This window comes from Podarcis tiliguerta (assembly GCF_965153285.1).
Source record: "Podarcis tiliguerta genome assembly, chromosome: 1".
In the NCBI taxonomy this organism is placed as follows: Eukaryota; Metazoa; Chordata; class Lepidosauria; order Squamata; family Lacertidae; genus Podarcis; species Podarcis tiliguerta.
The window spans coordinates 92,631,963-92,654,639 of NC_139534.1; the positions used below are offsets into that span (position 1 = coordinate 92,631,963).

The following is a 22,677-nucleotide window of genomic DNA, read 5'->3' on the forward strand; positions in this document are numbered from 1 at the left end:
GAAAAGGGAAAAGTGGGGTGCCACAGGGTTCTGTCCTGGGCCCATTGTTGTGCAATGTCTTTATAAATGACTTGGATGACGGAATTGAGGGGGTGCTCATCAAATGCACAGGTGACACCAAACTGGGAAGGGCAGCTAAGGCTGTAGAAGACAGAATCAGAATTCAAAATGACCTTAACAGATTGGAGAACTGGGCCCAAGCTAACAAAATGAATTTCAATAGGGTCAAATGTAAGGTTCTGCACTTAGACAGGAAGAACCAGGACACCTGGGGGACACCTGGCTTACTAGCAGTACATGTGAAAAGGATCTAGGGGTCTTGGTGGACCACAAGCTTAACATGAGTCAACAGTGTGAGGTTGTGGAGGTTTAGCTGAGATTCCTGCATTGCAGGAGGTTGAACTAGCTGGCCCTTGGGTCCCTTCCAACTCTATGATTTCAAGTGAATGAGGTCAGCCTGTCATTGCTGCCTCTGGGGAGCAAGCCACTTACAAAGATGTGGGAATAGATTCAAAGTATGGCACTGTTTTGGCAGCAAGGGTCAACACTGCTGGGACAATAAATCCCATCTCTTACTTGACAGGTGTGGTATACAGAAAAGATGAACTAGAAAATCTTTGTTATAAATCGGCACTATTTGATCAAGCTTTTTTAAAAAAGGCTTGTCTCAGCAAAATATTCCTGACAATGTTTTGACCTAAGGACCCTTTTCTAAAGTGAAAATAATTCAGCAAGCTGTGTTTGCATTTACATTCAAAGCCCTAGCCCACCTTTCAGGTCTACCTAAATGTTTTGTGGGAGCTGTATAATTAGATCTCCTGACCAAATTCCTTACACAAAATACCCGTGTATATGGCCGGGGGGGGGGGGTGCTTATCAGAGCTTTGTATGCATATGTGTCACATTGTTGCAATCCAAATTACCTCTCAGATCTGTTATTAGCCACAAGCAGCACATAATCAGTGTGTTTTGATGTTTCTGAATTCTTTTTTTCACCTTTGAAAAAGGGTCACAAGTTGCCTTTCTCATCAGGGATTTTACAGAAGCATAAAGACGGTGTTTTTGAGCTTGATTGAACAGTGTAGCTTTTCTATTTTGTCATTTTTATGTTCTGCAGATTCACAGGTGGCTGATTTTTTTTGCAACAGAACCTCACAGTCACAAATATTTCAGGAACTAAAGTTATTTCTGCTTGAAACATTTTTGCTTAGGCAAGCCTATCCATGCATGTAGAAGTTTCATGTATTTTATCTCTTTTTAGCTTCTTTTTAGTCATTTTTTAGTGTTTTCAGATCCCTGTCTTTAAATAATTTTATTGAGAATTTTAATATTACTGTAATGTTTTGTTTTATATTTTTGGAATCTGCTTAGAGGTTTTCTTGTGGCTCTCTACCAGGAATGTTTGGGAAATATTTTATAGATTGACCTCTGGGGCATTGATGACCTAGACAGGCTTGCTTATCTATGATTCAACAAAAATGATCACAATAAATGAGAAAATCCTGCCTAAAAAAAACAGGGTTTAAATAGTCAAAAGAACGTCCAGGTGAAACATTGGAAAATTATTATGGGCATTACTTTGCTCTTTCCAGAGGTTGGTTATTTCAGTCTTTATCTCTGTGAACTTTTCTCTTCAGTTTATCATCATAAGAAGAAGCAGCTTGAAGGGGCCAGGGCCCGTCTCCAAAGCCCAGAATATAATCTGAGCAAAATCCGCACTTCCACTATCATGACGGATTACAACCCCAACTACAGCTTTGCAGGAAAGGCAGCCAGTCTCAGCGAACTCAAGGAGATCCCACGGAAGAACATCTCCCTTCTCCGGTAATGCAGCGCGTTCTTGCTAACGTAGGAAGAGGAATCCTAGCAGAGGTTGGGGTGATATTTTAATGCAGTGGTACCTCTGGTTACGTACTTAATTTGTTCTGGAGGTCCGTTCCTAATCTGAAACTGTTCTTAACCTGAAACACCACTTTAGCTAATGGGGCCTCCCGCTGCCGCCGCGTGATTTCTGTTCTCATCCTGAAGCAAAGTTCTTAACCCGAGGTATTATTTCTGGGTTAGTGGAGTCTGTATCCTGAAACGTATGTAACCTGAAGCATAAGTAACCCGAGGTACCACTGTACTAGTGGCTCTGATGTCAACAGCCTAACCAGCAGGCTTAGGATGTTACCCTAATCCTGTACCAAATGCTTTGATTATACAAATAGACCTGCACAGCACTCAGTTATACCTGAAATGAAGATCATTTGTATCCACTAAGTTAGTGCAGAATGTGTTGCACACATTGCTTAAGGTTTCTTTGCATACTTTAGATTTGGATATCCTTCCCCACCTCCCAGGTGTCAGGCTGAAACAGATGTTCAAAGGAATGAAACAGTCTTTGCATGACACTGCGAGAAAGTAGACTCCAGGCAATCCTCTCTATTCTAAGGAGTGAATTTCATAAACAGGATGCCACCACCAAGAAGGCTCTCTCTCTTCAGTTGCCACCTGCTTCATATTTGATGGCAGGGCTTTGGTTGAGATGATGATCTCATCACCAGATGATCTCATCACCAGAGCGGGCTGGTGTGTAACGGTCCTCTCTCCATTTACCATTTGCCTCACTCTTTATGAGGGAGCTCATGGAGGAACCTCAGCTGCTGATCTCAGCACATGGGCAGGTTGGGGTGGAGGAGGCATGAGTTCTTCAGATGCATGAGCAGAGGCAGAGAAATGGGAACATAGGCAGGAACTGGAATTAGGAATCATGGAGTGGTAGAATTATGAGGATCATTTAGTCCAACTCCCTGCAATGCAGGAAACTTTTGCCTACCATGGGGTTCAAACCCAAGACCCTTAGATTAAGAGTCTCATGCTCTACCAACTGTTGTTTCAGGTTTTGCCCAAATCTCATCTCATTTCTGACTAGAAACCTCAATGGGATTTAAGTAGCCTATTAATGCAGGATTGTTGTTGTTTAGCAGCAACAGTACCCTGTTTTTTCTCGGCAGCAGTCTTGCTCTTTTTTGAATTGCAAAGCCACAGGGTTCCAATGGAAAGTAACAAGATTTGATTATGGCTTCCCAGTTTTATTTCCTACAAATGTGTCCCATCTTGATATTTTGAAAGGCTGGCTTTGTAAGATAATGGCTTTAAGTACATTCTTTTGACAGCCCAAACTGACTTTTTAAAAATCTCATGTAAAGTGGTTTCTGAGATACTTGCCTAATAGCATTTAATACCTGGTGGCCACTGCCTTGAGGAATTTGTCAAACAAATACACACACACACACACACACACACACACCAGGGCTGCTTGGCTACTTGACTGATACTCAGTGCTTAAGTTGTATATTTGTAAATAAACATCCCCAAACAGAGTAAGAATTGAGCACTCTCTCCTCACAAGGAAAGTTACCCTGTAGCAGACAGCACTGGATTTTCCTTCTTTTCGGAATACAGCAGTGTTTGCTTAACACACCCATGGGTTCTGCACGAGGTAATGTATGTTTTATTCCCCCACCCCCTGCTTTCAGGGCACTTGGACACGGGGCATTTGGTGAAGTTTACAAAGGAACAGTGGTCGGAATCACCGGGGATCCCAGCCCACTACAAGTGGCTATCAAGGTTGGTGTATACATTAATAAGCAGAAATAAGATTTTTGTTTGCTATTGTATTCCTTTGTGAGATCCTTATCCCACTTTTCTGCCACAGTGGTAGCGAGTATGACTTACAGATCAATTAAAAACAATATAAAATACCGGTAACTCATTGAAAAAGAAACCCAGACTTAGTGTCGCAAAATAACTGTAGAAAGCATAAAGAAGCAAATTTATGTTGATGCCACCACAGAAAAGTTCCTCTCTCTGTAGAAGTGATTCAGCTAATGTCCAAAAGTGGTGGAGGGAGCACTAGGACAAGGGCCTCCAATTAAGATAATAATTGATTGATGTGTTTGGATTATTGTTTGAAGCATGGGTCTTCAAAAATGTGATCACACCTGCTTGTGAAATCAGTTTGGAAGAGGAACAGCCTTCTCAAGCAAGTCCACCTCAAATTAGGCCTTGCAACTCACCTTTGCCCTTCCTGCCAGTACTCCTACTTCCCTGACGTAAATGCATACCTTGGAGAAGAGGGAAGGGTTATCAGGCTGAGGAGGGCAGCAAATGATACAAAGAACCACCTTTGCTACCGAGGATTGTGAAACTTGACTACAAGGCACACTTTCCAGCAAGAAATAATGTACTATACATTTACTGCTGTGCAGGATTTTTTTTTCTCCATGGGACTTAGTGGAGGGTAGAGAGGAGGAAGGGCTAGCAGTGTGACCTGTGGGGGGTGGCAGAAGGAAGGGGGCTGGGTTGGGCTCTCTCCTGCCACCAGTCCCTCCATTTCCTTGCAGTGGGAAACTGGCAGGGGAGTTGTCTAGATTCATCTGGGTTTTGTGAGTAGTCCTCGCAAAGAAAGTGAGTTCACCCTTGAAATACAGAACTAACAGAAGAAATGGAGCAAAATCATTTTCTTTCATCCATTTTTTATAATACAGAGACAGATTGTAGCCAGCCTTTGTGTGGGTGAGCATAAAAATTCTCCCAAAGCCCACTTGAATATAAATATTCCACCCTTATTCCCCTCCTCCTTCCCTCACCATTATTCCTGTTCAGAAACTCCACAGAATAGTTCCCTAAAATTCACGCTATTGTGAATCATAATATACTTTGTTATAGATAATGAGGCTTAAGTATCAGATGCGTGCAAAGGGTATCTAAGTTATAATACTGTGTTTTAAGATTTGTTTTCAGGGTTGTTAGATTTTTTTTATTGTATTTTAATTGTGTTAGGTTCCTTGGGGGTGTTTGCAGGATAAAACACAGGACAAAATGAAGACAAGAAATGCTCTGATTAAAGACTTCAGCTCTCCCAGCTCCTTGTTTTCTCCTGCCAGGAATTTATTTTCTTTGTAATGGGTTCAGCTTTTTCTTCTCCTTCTCGATAGACGTTGCCAGAAATCTGTTCTGAACAAGACGAGATGGATTTCCTAATGGAAGCACTGATAATCAGGTGTGTTTAAAAAAATTCTGCCTTGAAGTTAACAAAAACATAGCTAAGAAAATAAAATACGTCTCAGGAGACTCTATTTTCGGCTTGCTTTGTTTTCAGCAGCAGAAACCTTTAAAAGGCGCATATCGTGCTGAATGTTTAATTATTATTATTATTTACATTTATGAGGCATTTTTGCCCATGAGGCGATTTGCAGTATAATACCACATATAAAAACAGTTAAAACAATTGCATCTATAAAAACGCTAACACAAAACAATTGCATATATATAAAAAAATGATAAATATAAAAACAGTTTAAAACAACAGCACTTACATAAAATCAATTCAGGGCCAAGATACATAGATAGTGAACCAGGATAAATATTTTAGAAGGGTTGCTGAAATTGAGTTTCCCAGGTCTCTGTTCCCTCCCCGCCCCCGGAACCGGGAATAATGCACATTGCAAATGATTGTGGACCTTGAAGAAGGGTCCTGTTGAATTTCTAAGCTCACACTGCTCAGACTGCTCCTGCTGAGAAAGCGTTGTGTAAAAACCATTGCTGTTCAGTTTCACATGCCTCCAATTCATCAATAACATTCAGTGGCTGAATGTGCTCTGTAGCATCAGTCTTCCGCATATGGAGCAATAGGAAGATGCAGGTGGGCCAGTCTTCCTGGTATGCCGTCCATCACAGCACAGTGATGGAATACATGATGTTTTGCCTAAAGACGATCTCAGGTTCAGTCCCATTGAAATGGATCAGGTGTAAGATGGCAGGAAAATCCTGTCTCTGCCGGAGGCCCTGGATAATTGTTCCCCCCTCAAGAGTTGAGTATACTATACTTGACTGACAAATAGCCTGACTCTGTTTATGGCAGCAGGCAGCATTGTATATTCTGCACAAATAGATATCTAGCCTATCCCTCAAAAACCCATGTCTTAAAAACAAGCTTAATTATTCCATATAGAATTTCTAAAATAACTTGCAGTATAATGAATGTTCTTTGATACCCTTTTTGAGACTCACAAGTGTGTCTAATGTCCCACCCTAGTGGCATGCCTATCTCTGAGCTTCTAATGGATGTAAAAAAAAAACAACCAACCTGATAGACTGTATGTGCACAAAGAACCTAGCAGCATACAAATAATATTTGTATTGTATTTGGCAGTTCAGGATTAAAGGTTTGGCTTATTCTTGGAGTTCGAAGTAGCCTTCTTGCCTAGGGTTCTTTGGTTGCCTTACAAAAAGTTAAAATTACAATAAAACAAATGAAAATGAAAATGTTGTTAAACAAGAACATTGAAGCGCCATAATACAAAAGAGGAAGCAGCACTAAAGCACCATACAGGAAAATAACAGGGTCCTTTCTTGGAGCCAAAATTACATTGAGGTATGAAGCAAAGTCATTATTTCACCAGGAAAGAATTTCTAAACCCATACCACAGAAATTATTGCTGGATGTGGAACAACAACTTGCTAAAATTACTGAAAACACAGAGACCGTCAGGCTCACTAGAGCATAAGCAACACATACGGAGTGGTGATTGATCAAGGAGGCAGATTTAGACAGGACCAGAAAAATGCAAGGCAGACAAGCAAAGGAGCCAGGCAAACAAGCAGGATTGGACAGGATTCGCAGGCGACAGAGGCCTAGGAACTGACTGGCATTACATTCCCCCCCAATCTTTACCTCAGAGTAAGCGCCAGTGAACAGAGTAGGATTTAATTCTGAGTAAACATGCTTGGGATTGCAGTGTAGAAACAGGAACAACAAAAGAAGACAGGGAGGTTAGGAGTATACCAAGGTTCAGCTAAGAAGTTCTAAAGCATGGGTAGGCAAACTAAGGCCTGGGGCCCAGATCCAGCCCAATCACCTTCTAAATCGGGCCTACGGACGGTCTGGGAATCAGCGTGTTTTTACATGAGTAGAATGTGTCCTTTTATTTAAAATGCATCGCTGTGTAATTTGTGGGGCATAGGAATTCGTTCATTTCCCCCCCGAACATATAGTCCAGCCCCCCACAAGGTCTGAGGGACAGTGGACCGGCCCCCTGCTGAATAACTTTGCTGACTCCTGTTCTAAACACAAGCTGTTGAGTCGCTAATCTGTCAGCAGCTTCTTTTTTCAGGAGACATGGGATAGTGGGCCACAAGACAGAGGAAAACGAAACCCTGTTATCTTACTCACATGCAGGGATATCACATGAAGGAGCAGTGGGACCTCAGCACATGTGCCACTCACATCCCCATTGGCCTTGCCCCCTTAATATCTGTGTTTAGCATGGGTGCCTGTCTGGGAGTTACTGAATGTGCATGGGTGCTCCTCACAACATTGTCCGTGCATTGCCACAGGGTAATGCCAGTGCTTTTTGCTGGGGGACGCAGGGGGACGCATACTCCTTAAAATTTTGTGAATCTTAACAGGAGAAGAAACAAAAATATATATATATATATTAGTTTCTTCTCTTGCATGGTGAATCGTCAGTTCCGTTGCTACCCCCAATGGCGGCCTCATTTCCTGTCACAGTGTTTCCCGAGTCTCAGACGGAAGCAAGCGTTTAATGTGTGAAGTAGGAGTTGGAATCTAGCACTGTGATTGATCAGTTTCATTGTTACCACCTCCAATGGCGGCTTCATTTCCTTTCCGGGTGATACTCTTGAGTCAAAATGAGAGTACCCCCTAAACATTTTTTTTTGGGGGGGGAGTACTAGGTAATGCATTACCAATGTAGTCCCCTTCAGGTGTTGCTGGACTGCAACTCCCATCAACCCTCACCACTGGCCATACTGGCTGGGGGGGGGGGTGATGGGCCTTGGAGTTTGGCAACATCTAGAGTGCCCCAGATGGGCAACCCTTGCAGTACAGGGCTCACTTTAGAGCTTATGTAGGAACTTGTCTTTCCCATGGCATGAGGTGTTTGTGTTCTAGGTGAGCCCAAAGATGGGCCTGAGGTGATTCTTCCTGATAGATATTCCCGAAGTTTGTTCCCCTTGACTACAGCTTGTTTTGTTCCACTTGACTAGAAGAGAGAGACACACCTTAGTCAATAGCCTTGCAGGTTTTTACACGTCCCGAGTGCCAAGTGAGTGTGAGGGATTGCGTTATTTATGGCTAGGCGGATCAACCGTAATTGCTGTGTTTGGAATAAAAACTCTCCTGGAGGCAGTTGAGGGAGGGTGCCTTTGACCCACCCACCGCACCCTCCAGCTCCAACAAGCCACAAGGATCAAACAGATGCCAACTGTCTGCCTCTCTCACAAACTGACACATGGAGTGACAAGGCTGGGCAAAGGAGAGCTCATGCATTTTGTTTGTGTGGTTTTTTTTAAAAAAATCTGCCTGGAGATAATTTCACATTTGTTTGATTTGTTAGCTGCTCCCACTCACGGGGAAACCATAAGTTCACATCTCACCCCGCCTTACCTCTTAAGGAAGTTTTGCTGTGAGTGCTTGTCTTGGGGGTGCCAGAAAAACACAGATGGTATTGAAAGAAATTTCATTTTATTGCTTGAATAACATAATGCATTCCTCTAAGACAGAGGTAGTGCTAACCTTTTTGGCAGAGATACCACAAGTCAAGTCCAAAACAGGATTGTGGCAATCTGTTCCATCTCCCTTCCTCGGGTACCTCCTCTTAATAATAATAATAATAATAATAATAATAATAATTTATACCCTGCCCATCTGGCTGGGTTTCCCCAGCCACTCTGGGCGGCTTCCAACAAAAGATTAAAAATACATTAAAACATCAGTCATTAAAAACTTCCCTAAACATCTCTCACTGCCCTCTGGTGTGTTTCTTTCTTACCTCATCCTCTTAATTCTCCCTGCAAACATCACTGATTTCTGACAGGAGCTGATTTATATAAAGAAGCCCAGTGCTCAGATTATGGAAGAAAACGTAGCAGAGGCTTCCAAGACAATCTGTTTATTGAGTGTGCATTCTGATTTGTTTTCAGTTTTGCAGGGAGGTTATATCACATCATGTCAATCGATTGTCATCCCATGCCTTCCACTTAATTTCCCATCACTTTCCTTACTGCAAGCAAGCAAACAAACAACCCAAGTTTTTGGAAGCAGGCTTGTTGCACAAGAGACCCAAATCAATTTTAATTGCATAACCTGAATTTGCCAGCATGCGGCTGAATCACAATGCTCTGGAAGCTGCCAGAGGGTCTGGGGAAGGGTCATAGCTTAGTGGTAGAACACCTGTTTTGCATGCTGAAGGTCAAGGGCTCCAATCCCCAGCATCACCAGGTAGGGCCAGGAATATTTCCTGCCTGCAAACCTGGAGTGTCACTGCTGTCTACTGAGTGAGATGGACTAATGTGTGTTTTCAAGCTGCATGTACATTTCTAACAGGGAACACTCAAATATAGAGGCAGTAAGTTTTAAAGCAGTTCACTTACCTCGCAACTCCAATTAATTTATTTCTTGTGCTATATTTGTGCTTAATCGTGCCTGCTGAGCGTAAGCAATTCCCTCAAACTTCCTTCTATTTATTCTTTAATGGCTTTGATCAGCAACTGGCCACCTGTAGGCCAAACCCTGCTCTTGATTGATAGCAACGGGTACCCGTACAGAGAGGTCTATGGAAACAGCATTGGCCCTTAAGATTTGCCAGCAGACTGCTTTGGACAGTAGCACTGAGAGCCTGGCCCACTGCCCTCCCCCATCCCTTTCTCGAAGTACTGGTAGCTCTCCGGTAAAACTAGTGGCTTAAGGCCTTAGTTCCATTAAAGGAGATCCCTCGTATACATAACTGGGATACAGAAGGTCCCAGGTTCTAAGCCCCACATCTCCTGCCTGAAATCTTGGCGGACTGTTGCTGGTTGGTGTTGACCACCCTTCCATATGTTTTGGACTACAACTCCCATCATCCCTGACCCTTGGCCATGCTGGCTGGGGCTCATGGGAGTTGTAGGCCAAAACACCGGGAGAAGGCAGGCTGGTGTAGAGATCACTGATCTAGAAAAATCAACTGTCTGGCTCAGTGCAAGGTAGCTTCCTATATAACCTGTGGGTTGCAGCAACTCAGGTCTAAAATCCAAAAACTTCCTAGAGTTGTGAGACTGATAACATTCAGTTTACCAGAGTTTAGGAAGGTATTAAGTGAAGGATCTTAGTGACTGCCTAACACTGAAATCATTCCCCCCCCCCTCCTCTCTTCCATGCTTCCATGGTGGCTGATGGTTCAGCAAGTTCAATCACCAGAATATTGTGCAGTGCATTGGGGTGAGCCTGCAGACCTTGCCTCGCTTCATCCTGTTGGAGCTTATGGCTGGTGGAGATATGAAGAGCTTCCTTCGGCAGAACCGGCCTCGGGTGGTGAGTAAACCATCGCTTCTCCCCTTGCCCTGCTCTGGAGATCTTGCTGGTGATGCCCAGCTCCAGCCACCCAGTGACTATTTCCAGGTCACGAGGGAGCATGAATGAAACAGTTGTTCACTACAGACTTCCTGGAGTTCATTCTGTTAGGAAGTAGAGATGTATTGGGGCGGGTAGGAGGATAAGCTTCATCATGTGAGTGGACCAAAGCCTTGTTGTGTAACTGACATGAAGCAGAAACGTTCAGTGTAAAAAAACTACACTCAAACTGGTGCCTTCCAGACTCCCATGTCTCACACTCCATGTCTCACCCATATTGAATCTTTGTTTTCCCTCTCTCTCTCATGGGCAGAATCAGCCATCCACTTTGGCAATGCAGGACCTGCTGAATATAGCCAGGGACATTGCTTGTGGTTGCAAGTATCTGGAGGAGAACCACTTCATCCATAGGTAAGAGAGGCTTACCTGTATAATGATTCCCCATGTGCTGTATTTCTTGGCTTGTTTTCCAAAGAGTCATAGATGTGTTATTCAGAGGGAAGCCAGTGTGGTGTAGTGGTTAAGATTGTCAGACTAGGGAGTAAGCCACCCGCGTCCGCATACTACGGGTTCAAATCCCCACTGGGCTATGAAACCCACTCCCTGCCTCTCAGTCTAACCTACCTCACAGGGTTGGTGAGTGGAATAAATGAGAAAGGAGAAGAACCATGTACACCACCTTGAGCTTGAGGCTCTTTGGAGAAAAGGGTGGGGAATAAATACACTAAACAATAATAAAATAGGCTTAACAGCTCCAAAGGCAAATTGGAGTTGTGCCATCTGAAACAGAAACTTTGTTTTTCGAATTTGACATTGATTTTGACGCAATGACATAGTGTGGTCTTTGAGATAATACCTTAAAACAGGTTGAAACTCATTCCATACCAAGTAGAAAGAGGAATGAATTCCCGAAAACCATGTAGACAGAGGCAGAGATGGTCACAGAGCATAGCTGTCAACTTCTCCCTTTTCTTGCGAGGAATCCTATTCGGAATAAGGGATTTTCCCTTTTTTAAAAAGGAAAAAGTTTGCAGCTATGTCACAGAGGCTGACACCAGGCAAGCCTCATTTTGCATAGTTCCATCCAGCTCATTATCAGCATCTTTATCAAATGGTTAATTCCCCCTAAGTGCATCGTTAGCAACCTAGATCATTCCATGCTGATGAGCTAAGGCTGCTAGTTATGGTTATGTCGTGAGATAGTCCTGTTCATTCCACTGAAGGATCAGGTGTTAGCCGTGGGTATGTCTCACTTCCTTGTGAAAACAAAGGAAATTGTGCGAATTTGCATGTCGTTAAACAATGGAACCACCTTTTATTTTCAAAGACAAAACGTATAACAGGCGAGTGGGATTTCTACTGAAGTTCAGTGGGAAACAGATAAATGTATAAAGTTTCCTTTATACTTCTGAAAACTTTTTAAAGGTGAACCACATCTCAGTGATAAAGTATACTTTTACGTATGCTGGAAGTCACAGGTTCAACCCTTTTCATCTCCATTTAAAAGGTTCAGGTGGTAGTTGGTAAGAAAAGATCCCTGTCAGAGACCAGGAAGAGCCACAGTCAGTCAGAGTAAACAGTTCTGGGCTAGGAATAACAGTGGTCTGACTCAGTATAAGCCGCCTGCTTACGTTGGTATCAAACGTTCATCTTGAGAAGCCTTCTTCCTGTACTAGCGGTGTATCTTATCTTTGCCCACTAGATGGCAGTGTTGCAACATATGTTCCTGGTTTCCTTTTATCCTTGAAATTACATGGGTAGGCAAACTAAGGCCTGGGGCCCGGATCTGGACCAATCGCCTTCTAAATCCAGCCCACGGGTGGTCCAGGAATCAGTGTGTTTTTACATGAGTAGAATGCATTTTATTTAAAATGCATCTCTGGGTTATTTGTGGGGCATAGGAATTCGTTCATTCCCCCCCCCCCAAAAAAAAATATAGTCCGGCCCCCCACAAGGTCTGGGGGACAGTGGACCGGACCCCTGCTGAAAAAGTTTGCTGACCCCTGATTTAGAGTTTGTAGACATTTGTAGATGTGAATATCTAGGCCTATCTATAACAAGCTTTGCCCTTAAATGAAGTATAGGAGACTATTGCTGTATTAAAACAGTACAAGTAGCACTCCTGTATTTAGAGATGCCAACTTCAGTAGCTTAAAAAAAAAGGATAGATAAATGTGGTGATCACACAGGGTCCCCGGACGTTTCACCGTCTATTGGTCCCTCTGCCACCACTTTTTTTCTCGCTGCCACCACCCATGCCCTACCTGGTAAAATACTGAGTCCAGTCAGGGTTAGATTGGAACATAAACTTCTGTTTATTTATTGCAGTTTAACAAGCGTGTGGTTTCATAAACAGTCTCAGTCAATTACAATCATGGGGTGCCTATCCAGTCCTATAACTTCCGCTACCTGCTCTCACTCACTAAACCACCTCTCAAGATATTTACTTGTCTTCCTAGCTCCTAACTGTTCCTGACTCAGTTTATTTCGCTACACTAACTCAACCTACCCACAGATTCTATCCCAATTCACTCCCACTCCAACCAACCACCCAACTCCCAACGAACTCCCCCTCTTCACCCCTCCCAGAGCTGGTTTTATAGTCCCTCTGACTCCAACCTCCTGGGTTCTGATTCGGTAACCTGTTTAACTATTTCATCTCCAGCACTCTCATATGTTAACGTCACAATAACAAGTGTGATAAAAGAGATGCGCTTACTAGACTGTAGCGTGTGAAGAGGCCTATGCTGATTTAACTGTGGGTGGGGAAGGAGTATCCAGATTCAGTCCAGGAAACCCTCCTCTCCTAACAAATCTGTCATAAACCAGAACTAGCCTTAGGGTGAAGTGGCAAAACAGCCACTTCAAATGGCAGATCTCAGAGGTTTCCCTGCTTACAAGCTCCATCTCTGCGTCTGCCATTAAAAATAATAAGAGAGTTGCTCAGTTTCTTGTTCCATTTTTCTTCAAGTGAGAAAAGGCGTAAGAGGAGAGGGAGTGCTTGGAGAGATAAGTGACCCTTTTTGATCTGCAACCAGAAGTCCCACCAGTCATGGTCCTCCTGCAGCTTTCTAAAAGCTTTTATTTCAAATGGGATCAAGACTTGCTCCCTTGCCCCTGTCATTCAAGTAGTAGTCATTCATGGTAAACGGCATTTGAATAAGAAAATGTAAACAACTTGCCAGCAGTACAGGAGGGCCCGTCCTTGCAGAAGTGAGTGCTTTGTGTAATGGCTTCCTTAAGTGCCCACTTGAACTTCAAAATCCCCGGCTTCCACCTCAGCTTGTGTGTCCTTTCACAGGGATATCGCTGCAAGAAACTGCCTTCTGACCTGCACTGGGCCAGGGCGAGTAGCTAAAATTGGCGACTTCGGAATGGCCCGGGATATCTACAGGTAAGATATAAAAGCAATAGGGGGGCAGGGAAGCCAAAGCTACCACATCCCTTCAGTGCCATGTACAGTGGTACCTCAGGTTAAGAACCTAATTCATTCTGGAGGTCTGTTCTTAACCTGAAACTGTTCTTAATCTGAGGTACCACTTTAGCTAATGGGCCTCCTGCTGCCGCTGCGCCGCATTCTGAAGTAAAGTTCTTAACCCGAGGTACTGTTTCTGGGTTAGCGGAGTCTGTAACCTGAAGCGTCTGTAACCCGAGGTACCACTGTATGCATGTCTGACATCAAGCATGGTCCGTATGTTTCTGAATACTACCTGCTGGAAACTGCAGGACGAGAGCCATTCGCCAGATCCAGCAGAGCTGTTCTTGTGTTCTTAACTGCAACCATGCACAGTTTTCTTGTTCTTTTTCTCAACACATCTTGCCTAAGCCACAACTGTCACGGCAGTGCTTGAAGCAACCCTCCTCCTGTAGCTTGATCTCAGACACACTTCATTGTAGGAGAAAGAGCAAGAATATGTCCCCGAGTGACAGAAGGCAAAAAAAAGCATGCAAGGCTGTAGCTCAGGGGGTAGAGCATCGGCCTTGCATGTAGAAGTTCTGAGGTTCAAGCCTCGGTGTCCCCAGGTAGGGCTGTGAAACACTCCCTGCCTGAAATCCCACTGCCAGTCAGTGCAGGCAATACTGAGATTGACCAATGGGTCTGACTCGGTATAAAGCAGCGATCGCCCTGTGTTCTATGCAGTTAGAAGAAATGTGTGTGTTCCTGCCTTTCCAAAGAAACTCAAATTTGTTTGTGTTAACTGCATTTCCTGTGTATACGCTGGAATGTGGGGAAGACCAGGCCTTTAAATAATAATAATAATAATAATAATAATAATAATAATAATAATAATAATAATTTATTTGTTTACACCCCGCCCATCTGGCTGGGCTTCCCCAGCCACTCTGGGCGGCTTCCAACAACATATTAAAATACCGTAATGCATCAAACATTAAAAGCTTCCCTAAACAGGGCTGCCTTCAGATGTCTTCTAAAAGTCTGGTAGTTGTTGTTCTCTTTGACATCTGGTGGGAGGGCGTTCCACAGGGCGGGTGCCACTACCAAGAAGGCCCTCTGCCTGGTTGCCTGTAGCTTGGCTTCTGGCAGTGAGGGAACCGCTAGAAGGCCCTCGGTGCTGGACCTCAGTGTCCAGGTTGAAGGATGGGGGTGGAGACGCAACTTCAGGTATACTGGGCCGAGGCCGTTTAGGGCTTTAAAGGTCAACACCAGCACTTTGAATTGTGCTCAGAAACGTACTGGGAGCCAATGTAGGTCTTTCAAGACCGGTGTTATGTGGTCTCGGCGGCTGCCCCCAGTCACCAGTCTAGCTGCTGAATTCTGGATTAGTTGTAGTTTCCGGGTCACCTTCAAAGGTAGCCCCACACAGAGCGCATTGCAGTAGTCCAAGTGAGAGATAACCGGAGCATTTCTTACTCAGCTACTTCTGTGGGCTTTAATTTCCCCTTCCCCATTTCTTTTTCTCTGGCCTGCCAGGGCAAGCTACTACCGCAAAGGAGGGAGAGCCATGCTCCCAGTCAAGTGGATGCCTCCAGAGGCTTTCCTGGAAGGAATATTCACCTCCAAGACTGACACCTGGTAAGAAATACCTTCGCATTGCCACTGGTTTTGGGGAAACAAACCACAAGCCCAGGCTCAGACATCAGGCTAAGCCTAGGCTTAGCTTCTGACAATAGCAGGAACAGGGGAGAAGTAAAAGCACTGAGATTTCACCTTGAATACTAGCATGCTGTTCATTCATCCTTAATCCACACTGAAGCTTAAATGAGGTTTCAAGTGATGTGTGAATGAGGCCTCTATTGAGTTAGGTAGACCAATGGTCTTTGGAGAAGATCCTTGGTATGCATTTTGAAACTGATCCTATGAATTCATGAGGCCAGCGTTATTTGGAAGTGCTGGGCTATTGCTGCGGAAACAGTATTTAACTAGTTGCCTTTGCATAAACCCTGGCTTGGGAGAAGTGCGGATGAGCATTTCAGCAGCAATAGGCTTGCAGTGATTGATCTGAGGACTGAGAAGCAGGGAGGAGTTTTAGTGTGGGACCACCAGGCAGATAGCACCCCACCCTAAGAAGGTCCTGCCAACACATTTCTGATTCTCCAATCTCCTTTGAGAGGAAGGAGGCCACAGAAGCAAAGGAAAGGGCAGCATTGTGCCATGTGCTTTGCAACTCTAAAACTATTAAGCTGCTGGCTGGAGGATAATGGATTGCATTCACTGGTTCTCTGCTAGGTCCTTTGGAGTTCTGCTTTGGGAGATCTTCTCCCTGGGCTATATGCCTTACCCTTGCAAAACCAACCAGGAAGTGCTGGAGTTTGTCACCAGTGGGGGAAGAATGGATCCACCCAAGAACTGCCCAGGGCCGGTGTGAGTATGCCTTCATTTTTACAAAATAAGGCCAGTGAGAACTGTCTGCTTCACGACTGGGAAGCCTTTGTCCTGGAACAAAAATATCCAGCACTTGCAGACCTGATTTTTAAAGCCCAAGGGATGCCTTTGAAAGGGCTGGTTGGATCAGCAGCCTGCCTGTCCAACCCACATCCGAAGGTTCTCTCCCCAACCTCTATCTCCTTCTGCCACCACCTGCCTCTCTCTGACTTCTTCAGAGGGTACCAGGAAGAGAAAACAAGGAACATTCCTTACTGTATTTGCTGTGAAAGTTGCTTGCATCTCTTACTTTTTAAATAACTTTTTTTTAATGGTCTATTATATTATATGGTTTGTTGTCAGATGTTTTTCCACCAGCTGGGAACTTGCCCATTGTAGGACAGAGTCCACCGCCCCCTCCCCCCCCCCCCATTTTTGGCTTTTTGTAGATGGGTCACCTCAAAGACATAGAACTGCTTGTGACCTGAATCATTAATTCTGAAGGGCCCACAAAAGTCAAGTCATGGTTTTAAAGTGCAAAAGGGACTAGGTAATTTTTACCCTCTTCATCTTCCTGATGTTGATTTTGTTTTGCCATTCTTCTCCAAGTTACCGGATCATGACGCAGTGCTGGCAGCATAGTCCCGAGTACCGACCCAACTTCTCCACCATTCTGGAAAGGATCAAGTACTGCACACAGGTCAGGAATATTCTCGTGAAATTCCATGGTGGTGGTGGTGGTATCCAGAGTACTTTCTATAACCTTTCAGGTCTCCCCTGCCTGCCCACCCATCCCCTGAACAGATGGAAACGCCTTATACTGGATCAGTCTGTTGTTCCCTCAGGCCCACTGAGCTCCACCCGTGAGTAATAATAGGCCCCTTCCTACTGCAGCCCCTTGTGCTACTGAACATTTAGGGGCCTTTCAAAGCAGCATCCAGGGACGCAGGTGGCGCTGTGGGCTAAAGCCTCAGTGCCTAGGGCTTGCCGATCGAAAGGTCGGCGGTTCGAATCCCCGCGGCGGGGTGCGCTCCCGCTGTTCGGTCCCAGCGCCTGCCAACCTAGCAGTTCGAAAGCACCCCTGGGTGCAAGTAGATAAATAGGGACCGCTTACTAGCGAGAAGGTAAACGCCAGAGCAGCGATGTCACGCTGGCCACGTGACCCGGAAGTGTCTTCGGACAGCGCTGGCCCGCGGCCTCTTTGAGTGAGATGGGCGCACAACCCTAGAGTCTGTCAAGACTGGCCCGTACGGGCAGGGGTACCTTTACCTTTACAAAGCAGCATCCAGTGCCACAAGTGGCTGCAGCCAAAAGGGAAGGATCACTTCTCTCCACCACTGAGGAAGCAGCAGGCAACAAAGGGGTCAACCACCCACACTACCATTTCTCTAGTCTCTGGCTTTTCCAGATTTAATATACAGCTCCATGGGCAGAGCATCTTCCTTTCAAGCAGGTGGTACCATAAGGTTCAATCCCCACATCTCTAAGTAGGACTGGGAGGCACCCTGGACAGCTCCTGCTAGTCAGTGTACTAGGTTGACAGAGTGTTGATGTCCCGAGTGCCTGATGGTTCTATCCAGCATGGTGCTATGTGATCATCCCACTGCAAAAACAAAACAAAACAAACCCAGTGCAAGGATTTCTGCTTGTGTAACAATATGTTCTCCCTCTTTCCTCCATGTGCTTCCCAAATCTGTTCTAGGAGTTTCCCCAACCATCTGGGGCAGATTTGGGGAAGGGAGCAGGGCATGCACAGCGGGAGGAGAATGTGGAAGTTTCACTGCAGAAGCAAAGATTGTTGCATTCACTGGACGCAAATCCTACCCTCTGTATCTGTTGGTGATGTCTGGTTTGGTCTTGTAAGCATGTTAGCGTATGTATAGGTCAAAGTGACAGTATTTAGGAAGTTCACTATCCTTGCTTGTCTTTCAGGACCCTGATGTGATCAATACAGAGCTGCCCATTGAATGCAGCCCAACACCAGAGGATGAAGGAAGCACTATGTTGCATCCAAACAGTTCCACAGGGAAGGTTCCTTTGCTGGGGAATCCTCCCCTTACCCCGCAGATGAACTTCATAACATTGGAAGACCATGATTCAGGGAACAAATATGGGCAGTGTCCACAGGAGCTGCTGGTGGAGAACCTTGGTAACTGGATAGCCAGAGGAGCTGGCACGCCTTCCTCCAGTGATTCCAGCAATGGGACCCAGATGCAGAAACTGGAGTCTGCCAGCCAGCCAGCGTACAAGCTGAAGAATAAAACCAAAAACCTTTGGAACCCAACTTACGGATCCTGGGTCCTGGAGGGTGTTTGCCAACCCAGCTCCAAACTCAACACAACGCAAGAGCGGGAAGATTCGGGGTTTGATGGGAACTGCAGTTCCTCCCCTAGTTCTCGGGCATCGCCTTCATGTCCAAGCCAGAATCACTCTCCTCACATCGATATTGGAGGGATTGAACTGGTGAAGCTGCAGAATTTCCCATGTGGCAATGTGAACTACGCTTACGATGATCTCTGCTGCGAAACAGGCAGGTCTTTGCCTCTGGCAGTGGAGCCAACCACAGTTTTGAGGAGTGCCAGCCTGCACAGAGACGGCAAGCTTTCCTTTAAGCCAGAAAAAACCTCAAGAGAGAGAGACTCTGGTCTCTCCTTATCTGATGACCTGAGTGTTACGCCTGTGTAACATGGAACACTTTTTCAAAGAGTTGGGCCTCCACCCTGGGGCCGTGTCTGCAAGAACAATAAAAAAGTCCTCCCCTCCCCAGTCTTCTTCCCTCCCTGTTCTAGGAACAGATGAATTAATGTTGTCTTGCTTGCTCTGGCCTCCAGCACATGCCCAATGAGTACTTGAGGCTGGTTGGCTCCAACCTACTGGTGTCAATGGTGGTGGCTGCAGGATGCAATGAAGCTACTGTTGCAATGAATGGTTCAGGGTCCAGTGGTCCATGGAGGTGTTCACATTCACCCAATCGCCTCCCTGAAAAATGGTCTCTTCCCTCATATGAACTAGGTGGGTTCATATGGCAGAACCGTGAGCAACCTATGTAGGGCGGTGGTCTGCAAAATGTGGTTTCCAGCTGACTCACCACTCACAACCAAGCAGGAAATAAAACCAGCTGGGTTTGCCTTGGACTCAGTAGCTGAAAACATGTAGTAAGAATAACAAAGACAGAGAGGAGTCTACGCAAGGAAACAGAGCCAAAGTTAAGAAGGGAGCAGATCACAATTGCATTCTTCGGGAAGAGCATTAGAAACTGAGAAAACTAAAGAAACAAGTGGTTGAGACCATATTTTTTTCATTACTGAAAGAAGTTGCTTCGCACCACAGAAACTAACTAGTTCAGTTATTGATGCCTGACTGTGGAGTCTCAGGAGTTAGCCTGTTTTGTCTGCAATGAACTGGACATTTCCTTTTAATGGACTTTGTTTACGCAGAACTCTGATCAACGGTAGTAATTCACTCTCCAGTAGGAATACTTTTTTGTAAGCTGGAAATTTAGGGTTCGATTTTTATAGATGTATATAATATTCAAAGTTCTTCTATGGTGAAATGTGACAAAGGCTGTTAACTTGAAGTAAGGCCAACTAGAAGTATTTTAATTCTGAAGGGGAATCCTGACTTAATAGGTAAAAAGCTGGTGTTTGTTCAGGTCATATATACAAAATAGCTTCTAGAGGTAGGTATACAGACTCAGCATTGGTGAGGTAAACTGAGGAGAGGTGAGTTGGAAACCAAGTTGGTCTATCGCAGGATATAATGAGAGCTGCTGAATTAGAAAGGCCCACTATTGCACAAGTTAATTCAGGGACACATAACCCCTTTTACACAAGAAAGCACCCCACATAAGTGTCATTCAGAGCTCTCATTGAGTGTCGTGAATGCTTGTGCGTCTCACACATTTGAAATGCAGGTAGTGTTTTGCCCAATGTAAAATATCCTTCAGAGAGAGATGTTTGAGACATGTTTAGGGAACTACGTCCTCTGAAAGGAAGTTGCCCATGTCCTCTCATTGACTTAATCTATACTACCTTCAGGTCTTTCATAGAGATCAACTCACCCAAAACATGTACACAAAACTGGCCACAGAATGCATGAGAAGACCCGTTTTCAGTGCATGTGCTCAATTTCTGCTGCGACAGATGACTAGGCCAACTGGCAGGGAAGTGGGGAAGTAGAGAGCTGAAAAAGTTTTCCATGTCACACCAGCAAAAAAATAATGATAATGATAATAAGTTGTTTGGTACAGGCTTTTTCTGTAGATAAAAATAGTCTTATCATTCACTTGTTTATTTAGTGTCAGCAGGTGGTATATAGAATGATCGCTTTCTTCAATCCCTTTCTGCTACCTGTTCCAAACATCATTTAGTGTAGACCATTTGAAAAACGAACTTGTATTGACAGAAATCACATTCATGAAGAAAATATGCATTTCCACACTATAATTACCAAATGAAAACTGTGTACAGCAGAATTTCCAATCTTTTCATGTTGGTGACACACCTTTTTAGACATGCATCAATTTGTAATCGTGACACAGTAATTCAGTTTTCCTAACAAACAGGAGGTTAAACTAACTGCTTTACAGTCCCTGGAGGAGCACAGGGAGCAGTTGTGTGACACACCTACACACTGCAGCTAACAGTTTGGAAAGCTCTAGGAGATGGGAAGTCATTAATTACTTCACAAGTACAGGTCACAGAAAGACAAAATCCTTGCTACTACACAATGCCTTTTCTCCTGACCTTAAACTAACCTGCAGCAAAAAGCCATGACATTTCTGCAAATCAGCCCAGGGAACTGGGTCCACAAAAGGGCCCCTAATCACTTTGTCTGTTATCCTGCTTATCAGAACTGACTGTGTGCCTCTTTGACCTTTTCCCTCACAGAAATAGCAGCCCTGTTAATCCAAACTCTGTGAACATTTTGTTTATAATTTTAAGCACACTTAGAGGAAACAAGGGCCACTGAAATCAATAGGACTGAACTTCAGAACTTTTAGTCTCTTATTACGATGATGTGATAGTTTTTCAGACCAAGGGGCGGGGGAACAGCTTTGCTGTACCTATTTTGTGCGAAGCTTTCCAAAACTACAAAAGGCAGATTCTTCATGTTTGGCTCAGCTTTTTTTTCCTTTGGGTGGTTCTCAAACATCGCATTACGCTAAGGTCGTTTCACCTATTTACTTCCTTATAATTTGATAGGTAATATAAATCATATGTATATTTGCATGCCATTTTAATCATAGATGTCATGATCTTGCACCATCCTCGTTGACACGAATGGGCACATTTCCATGGGACTCTTAGAATTGAATCAGACCCAAATGCATCCGTCAACAAAAAAGATTTCAGTCACATGATAGCAGGTGGCACGTGTGATTGAGTGAGCGAGAGAACAAACTGATGGTACAAAAGTAGAGAGCACTCTCAAAGCCTAGCTTTACAGTTCTTTTCTCCTTAGTTTAACTCAATTGTTTTCCAAGAATTCCTTTAGTACTGTTCTTTTGGGAAAATAGCTCACGTGGTTTCCATGTTATATCTGTGTGATACAAGTATATAGACTTTGTATTGGCACCGTTTGCTAGAGGAGGGACTTTGTAACAAAGATACCAACAACAAAATGAATTAAAATTGTTAGTGCCTCCCCAGGTAAAGGTAAAGGGACCCCTGACCATTAGGTCCAGTCGTGGCTGACTCTGGGGTTGCGGCGCTGATCTTGCTTTAATGGCCAAGGGAGCCGGCGTACAGCTTCCGGGTCATGTGGCCAGCATAACTGAGCCGTTTCTGGCAAGAGCGGCGCACAGAAACGCCGTTTACCTTCTCGCTGGAGCGGTACCTATTTATCTACTTGGACTTTGACGTGCTTTCAAACTGCTAGGTTGGCAGGAGCAGGGACCGAGCAACGGGAGCTCACCCCGTCAAACTGCCGCCCTTCTGACTGGCAAGTCCTATGCTCTGTGGTTTAACCCACAGTGCCACCCGCGTCCCCAACCCAACCCCAAAATGCAATTCTTGTGAGGTATGCCTGGTTGCATCTTGATTCATCCCAAGCAGGTCACTTCCTTTTCTACTAATTTCCCCTCGACTTGTGCTATTCTCTCTCACTCTGTTCTGCCTCTTGCTAGGCTGAAAAACCCAGCTTTCCTTTAAATTGGGCAGTGATCGATCCCATTTCCTCCCTTGCCTTTTCCACACTGGCACAAACAATCCAAACAAAGAGTTTTCTATGATGGCGCTAAGAGAGCTTTGACACTCTTCACGCTTTTATACTTACACAAATTGCTTTTGATCTGCGATTACCTCAAAGAATGGCAGCACACACAGCTTGCCATCTTGCCCTTTGGGGGTCACTGTAAATATGTAAACCACATGCCTGCTTCTATGCAATTTGAAATCAGATAAAAGCGTATACTTCTATATTTGCAACACATAAATAAAGACATCCTAACACA

The 22,677-nt window shown here is 44.5% G+C and overlaps 1 protein-coding gene across 3 annotated transcripts in view; it reads left to right on the top strand.

The window, feature by feature from the left end:
* LTK (leukocyte receptor tyrosine kinase) overlaps nucleotides 1-22,677 on the top strand; it is a 99,879-nt gene extending 77,202 nt beyond the window's left edge. For all 3 annotated transcript variants that reach the window (XM_083449749.1, XM_083449748.1, XM_083449747.1), the window contains 10 exons: nucleotides 1,638-1,824; nucleotides 3,522-3,612; nucleotides 4,983-5,047; nucleotides 10,231-10,360; nucleotides 10,713-10,810; nucleotides 13,701-13,793; nucleotides 15,333-15,434; nucleotides 16,089-16,223; nucleotides 16,833-16,923; nucleotides 18,156-22,677. In XM_083449749.1, coding sequence (XP_083305875.1) covers nucleotides 1,638-1,824; nucleotides 3,522-3,612; nucleotides 4,983-5,047; nucleotides 10,231-10,360; nucleotides 10,713-10,810; nucleotides 13,701-13,793; nucleotides 15,333-15,434; nucleotides 16,089-16,223; nucleotides 16,833-16,923; nucleotides 18,156-18,908 — 1,745 coding nt within the window. In that variant the 3' untranslated portion in view covers nucleotides 18,909-22,677. The remainder of the gene's footprint in view (nucleotides 1-1,637; nucleotides 1,825-3,521; nucleotides 3,613-4,982; nucleotides 5,048-10,230; nucleotides 10,361-10,712; nucleotides 10,811-13,700; nucleotides 13,794-15,332; nucleotides 15,435-16,088; nucleotides 16,224-16,832; nucleotides 16,924-18,155) is intronic.